At 60.0% G+C, this 6,000-nt stretch overlaps 1 protein-coding gene across 3 annotated transcripts in view; it reads left to right on the top strand.

The window, feature by feature from the left end:
* Positions 1 to 1,779, top strand: part of RRBP1 (ribosome binding protein 1) — a 61,254-nt gene extending 59,475 nt beyond the window's left edge. For all 3 annotated transcript variants that reach the window (XM_032461784.1, XM_032461783.1, XM_032461782.1), the window contains 3 exons: positions 54 to 152; positions 614 to 757; positions 1,227 to 1,779. In XM_032461784.1, coding sequence (XP_032317675.1) covers positions 54 to 152; positions 614 to 757; positions 1,227 to 1,265 — 282 coding nt within the window. In that variant the 3' untranslated portion in view covers positions 1,266 to 1,779. The remainder of the gene's footprint in view (positions 1 to 53; positions 153 to 613; positions 758 to 1,226) is intronic.
* The last annotated feature ends 4,221 nt before the right edge of the window (positions 1,780 to 6,000 follow it).

The following is a 6,000-nucleotide window of genomic DNA, read 5'->3' on the forward strand; positions in this document are numbered from 1 at the left end:
TTGTCGGGGTCATGAGGCAAACCACCCTGACCCGCCGCCCTCTCTCCACCAAGGCTCAGAACTCGGCGTGTCGGCTGCAGGGGGAGCTGGAGAAGCTCCGCGACACCAGCCCCCTCGGGTCCTCCGAAGCAGAGGAGGCTGCGCAGCTGAAGGTAGGAGGGGCCGCCTGCCCGGGCTCCCCGCCCCTCCAGGGGGAGGGTGGGAGAGGAGCCTCGGAGCCCCTCGTGCAGCGTCGAGCCTAGTGGGGTGGTGTCTTCAGTGTCACACGTGGCAGCCACTAGTCAGCTCCGCTGTTTAAGCGGAAGTGGAGCTCAGTCCCTCCGTCACCCTTGCCACCTGGCAGGCGTGTGCCACCGCTGCCCGTCCCCAGGGCGCCGTGTGGAGCTTGTGCGCATCCGAGCATCCCCGGCACCCCGGCAGCGCTGTGGATGGCGCAGCCCTGACCGGCTCGTGGGCTGCCTGCTCGGGGCCGTCGCTGCCGTCCTGTGACCAGGAGGCACGTCCTCAGGCCCTCAGGGCCCCCGGCGTCGGGCCCACGGGCACGGGCATGGCCAGGTGGCCTTCCGGCTGCGCGTCGGCAAAGGCTGGACCCCTTCAACCCTCTGCCCTACAGGAGAGACTAGAAAAAGAGAAGAAGCTGACGAGTGATCTGGGACGTGCTGCCACCAAACTACAGGAGCTGTTGAAGACAACCCAGGAGCAGCTGGCAAAGGAGAAGGACACCGTGAAGAAGCTGCAGGAGCAGCTGGGCAAGGCAGTGAGTGCGCTGGCCTGCCCGCGGCGGGGGGAGGGCTCCCAGGACTCCCAGGGAGCGTGACCCAGACCTGGGGGCTAGGCAGCCCTGCCGCCCGCGGTGGGGCCCGCACCTGGCCTTCTGCGGCCCCCCGGGGTGGGAAGCGCGCCTCTGACCCCTGCTGCCAGCCCAGGTCCTCACGTTGGGCCCGCGCTGCCCCTGAGCCAGTGCCCCCGGGTCCTTAGCCGGACCTGGGGCCCTCGCTCCCCTCTGTGTCCTCTGCTCCCACCGAGCCCTCAGGCGTCTCCTCCAGCCCCCGGAGCGAGTCCTCGCTGGGACTCCAGACGTGGTGGGCTGGGCCGGCCTTCTCTGGAGGCGTTGGGGTGGTTTAGGAGGGTTAACCTGAAGGGACGGGAGGGCCCTCGGAGCTGGGGCGCGTGCTCCCCTGGGCTCCTTGGCCCCAGCCTCTCCCTCCCTCTGTCCTTTTCCACAGGAGGACGGCGGCAGCTCAAAGGAGGGCACCTCTGTCTGAGTCTCCTGAGGAAAAAGAAGTTACTGTTCCACTTACCAAAATGCCTTACACATTCCTACAAGTCAACCGCCCAGCCGACACAGCGTCGTCCTCCGGGCCTGACTTTGCATCTGAGACGCCGTCAGAGATGACAGTGTCTCAGCACCAGAAATTGATCTTCCAGATCCCTGTTTGTAAGAGAACCTTTGTCACATTTGATAAACACTATTCCCCAGGACCAGCCCTGGACCGCCGGCCAGCGGACACCAAAGCCCTCATCAGCTGTGGGGCAGACCCGGGGTGTGTGCTGGGGAGGCCGGGACCTCTGGGCACCTGTATGTCAGTCAGTGCAATTGTTTTGTCTCTTGTGGGGTCGGGGGTCAGGCGGTGGGCGGTCTTGTGGGTGGGTGGGCTGCCGAGACTGGAGAGTCACAACCCAGTGAGGCAGCAGCCCTGAGCCCTGGAAGGAGTTGACACCAGAACTGATGTGACCTCCTGGACGTGAAATCCATTAAAACCCACATGTCGCCCGGCACTGCGGTCTGGTCTGGTCTCCTGCGGGGCTCCCACACCTGGTGCTGGGCAGGGATGAGGAACCAGGGGCTCCCTCAGGGAGAGAACGGGTGTGGTTCCAGGTCCCCTGTCCCACTGCTCTCCCTGTCCCGCCACCCAGGTCCTAGCACCCACTGGGCGGGATGAGGGAGCAAGGCCTGTGACACCTGGTGGGGTGGCCAGATGCACTGACCGCACCCCCCACCCCAAAGGGCTGTGGGTGGCCGAGGCTGTCCTGTGAAGTGAGTTCCGGGAACGAACAAAGGGGCCTCTGTCTTCTGGCCAGGACCTAGGCAGACATCCACACCTCAGGCGGGCTGCTTCAGGGCTGGGGCAGCTGCCTTACCTTCCCGTGAGCCTCAGATCAGACCCACTGTGCTCGGTGGCCCCAGAGAAACTGGTCAACAGGTGTGTGCTCAGGTCTTTGTAAGGAACCTGGCGTGTAAGCAAAAAACGGGTTTAGAGGTTGGGTCGCAGGAGTGGTTGCACCACCCAGCACGGAAGGCGAATCAGCGGACCGATGCCCCTGGGCAGCATCAGCCAGTCTGTCTACTTTCAGCTCAGTCCCAAGACTCAGACTCCTGACAGCTGGGGGCTGAGGGGCTGAACTTAGCTGGGAGAAAACAAGCACCTTGACAGCAGGTGCGGCCAAACAGGAGGGAGGGCGGCACCCAGGGAAGGGTGGTCTTGGAGTTAGGTTCTCCACCTCCCGGGACCTCTGTGCGGTCCATGCCACCTGCTGGTGGGGCTGACTCCTCCCTGGGGCGGTTTGTCACGGGAGGGGGATTGCAGCACCGTGTGTCCTCCGGGCACCTTCAGCCCCACATGTGAGCAGCTGCCGCGGGCCGGGCGGTGCTGGCCTCGGTCTGCATGACCAAGACCTGGCCCTGGCTTTCAGGGACCACTTGGTCCGTGGGCCGCCTGACCACACACACTGGGTGGCACTGGTGTGTTGTGGCTGTGTTGGGATCAGGGTGCTGGGAATTCTGGGAAGGCTCCCCAGAGATGTGCGCTTAAGCTGGAGCTCAGCAGAAGAGATGTTTGTCAGGAGGGAAGAAGGGTCAAGGCTGAGGGGACAGTGGTGCAGAGGCACAGACGTGTGATGGGCTGGGGGTGGTGGCAGGGGCGGGGCAAGAAAGCCTTGAGGAGCTGGGTTATGAAGGACAGAAAAGGTCTGGACAGGGAAGGCAACAGGGTCACTGAAGTACCATTCTTCTCTGGAGGGGGCTGAAGTGGAGGGGGCACCTGCGGAATGTGGGATCCAGGCCGTGGTTTCTGGCTGGGAGACTGAGCAGGAGGAAGTGACCCGTCACACCTGATGTAGCCACGTGCCAGCCCTGTGCTTGGTTCTCATGTGACAGCTTTCAGTTCAGGGGAACCTTCCGCACTTGCAGAGTCCCCACAGAAGGGAGTAGCCCACCTGGTACAGGGCAGGGAGGTTTCAACCCCGCCTCTAACACCCAGCAGGGCATCAGGAGGCCTGGGGCGGCAGCTGGAGAGTCTGGTTTGTGTGGTCGTGATGGGCTGTGCCTCACTGTGCTCCGGTGGGCCCTGCACGTTGGAGTGGGGCTCAAAACTCATCCTCCTGCATGGTCAGTGGTTTGGGGCCCCATTTCCTGGTGGGAAACAGGCCAGCACTGTGCCCCGAACCAGGACTCCTGCATCAGCGTGGCCACCATCGGCCTGGGAGCCTGCATTTCCAGCGAGCTCCCCTCCCCTTGCCCCACTGTCTGTAGAACTGAGAACCCTCGTGCTGGGGAGAAGCCCTCTGCAGGCACAGGAATACGGGTGGGGGACCCCGGAGAAAGGTACAAGAGACCCTGAGCTGCTGCCTTTGGGTCCCTCCTCGACCACCTGGTGGGGCCCAGTGTCCCCTGTGGAGAGGAGGTCAAAGGCAGGTGCAGCACAGGAGGCCCCACGGAGCTGACCTGGAGGCCCCTGCGGCTCAAGCTCTGAGGCCCGCCCTCCCCACCTGTCGGGCTGGGCTGAGCAGCCCCAAGGCTCAGCGGTGGCAGCTCCTGTGCCGGCAGGGGGCGCCCATGGGCCTCGCTGTTCCTGGGCCGGGTTCCACCCTCAGGCTGGGTAAGGAGAGAGAGCTGCAGGCAGCCACCCTTGCCAGCGTCCAGCACCAGAGACTGAGAGGCCCCTTGTGGTTTCTCTACAATGTGGTAGTGTCTGCAACGGTGCAGACACCCCGGGAGCCGGGCGCATCTTTCTGGCCTTTCACAGCTCCCTGTCCTGCAAATGGAGCGGCACCTAAGAACCGGCTTTTGTAGTCCCCGGGAATGAAGTTCAAAGCCCCCAGGCTGGGCTCGGATCACTGCATCTCCGACCAACAGCAGAGCTGTGGGAGTTCTGAGATCCAGGCTGAACCCCTCCCTTCAGAGGCTCCCCGGGTGGACTTAAAACTCTGGGGTCACATGGCCCACTGACAGCCCCTCCAGACCTGGAAGCCCCACCCAGAAAGCTGGCTGGGGCCTCCCGCACTAGTTTCCTCTGGTCACCTCTGCATGCTGTTCAGTAAAGTGGACAATCATCAGGATGCCCGGCCTGCAGGGCAGAAAACTCAAGATTCTAGAAACCGCTAGACACTCCACAAATGCCTTCTCCCTGAGCTTCCTGCAGGTTCGGGCCCAAAAGGACGGTGTTGTTTTCCTTCCCGCTCCAATTCAAGTCTCATCCCTGGCACCCAACAAAACCTAGCTCAGAATTCCAGAGGTTAGAAATGAACTCGCCAGGGGTGTGACGGGAATAGCTTAGGACCAGAAAACAAGACCCAAGCTGCCCAGCTGTGCAGCCCATGAGCTGTGACCTCAGGCAAGTTACTTTACCTCTCTGGGTGGGTTACCAAGGCATTGGCTGTGGGCTCAGTGAGCCCCTCCCCTCCCCCTGCCACCCCTCTGGGCCCAGGTGGTACCCAAGGAGAGCACGGGCTGGCCAAACACAGCCCCTCCCACCAAAACCCAGGCTCCTGGACCATCCTCCTCCCAGCCACCGTACAGTGACCCTTCTTCCAGCTGGAGCCCGGTTGGAACTCGGTCTGGAGACTGTTTCCATATTTCAGAAATGCACCAAATCATGACACAGTGATGTGTCCTTGGGCACATCCAGTCTGACACTCTGAAGGGCAAAGATCCATCAGGAAACAGAAGCTGCACTTCCTGTGAGCGGACCAGCCAGCCCTCCAGGGAGATCTGAAAAAGGAAACCACTGACCTAAGTCTAATCCTATTACTCGAGTCACTGTGTTCACTGTATTCTCAGAGATTAATATGCCCTGAAATAACAAACTTCACAGTTAAGCTGAATTTCTGTTAGCAGTGGCTGCTTCCTCAGGGCAAGAGTAATTATTAAATGAACCCTAAGCCAGCTTTCCATGAACAGATTGGTAACGTGTTAACGCTTGTAAAGGGGTCAAGGTGCTGAAGGCAGAGTGCACCTGTAGTTTTATTCCTCACCAGTGTCAGCTGAGGTCTCAGAACTCTCATTTTGCATCAGAATGACCTGGAGAGCTTGTTAGCAGGATGCTTGGGCCCCCACCTCAGGAATCCAAAAAGACTCAGAAGTTCCCCTAGGTGGAGAAGCGAGTTAACCATCAGCATTTCACAACTTCTGGGGTCAGTGGCGTGCTGGGAGATGTTTACACTATGCCACACACCTGTGAGCCGCTCCCACCCTCCCTCCTCGCCACCCCACCCTCCACTGCCTGGGGGGGTGGTTACATAAGTGGTGCCACATGTCACGAGTTGAAACCACAGAAAAGACGGCTGCCTTCTCAAACTCCTGGCTGCACCTACAAAGGCTGATTCTTGAGAAGGGCAGTCTTGGGCCCACAACGCTTCTCGGGGCCTGTTAATATACACTCACTAAAAGCACTGCTTGGCAGTAGAGAAAACAGATTCAGGATGGAACGATGACAAGCAGCTTATCAGTGCACAGTACCCCGCACTATCTTCTAGTTTCCAAAGCAGCACTTTGATCAAAACATAACCTTTTTGCCTCCCAAATAAATCAGAGAGGAGATAAAAGCCTGGCATTCGAATAAACATTTGGAATAAGAGAAAGATTCCCAAGTTGTTCATTCAGAGGAGGGAGCAGTGACCTTAACTCTAATTGTCCAAAATGTCCAAATCTCCCCAACTTACCCCATATATAGAAGGCAAACCCTTTACCCCCGGGTTCACACATGAATAAATTACACGAGA

This window comes from Camelus ferus, chromosome 19, assembly GCF_009834535.1.
Source record: "Camelus ferus isolate YT-003-E chromosome 19, BCGSAC_Cfer_1.0, whole genome shotgun sequence".
In the NCBI taxonomy this organism is placed as follows: domain Eukaryota; kingdom Metazoa; phylum Chordata; class Mammalia; order Artiodactyla; family Camelidae; genus Camelus; species Camelus ferus.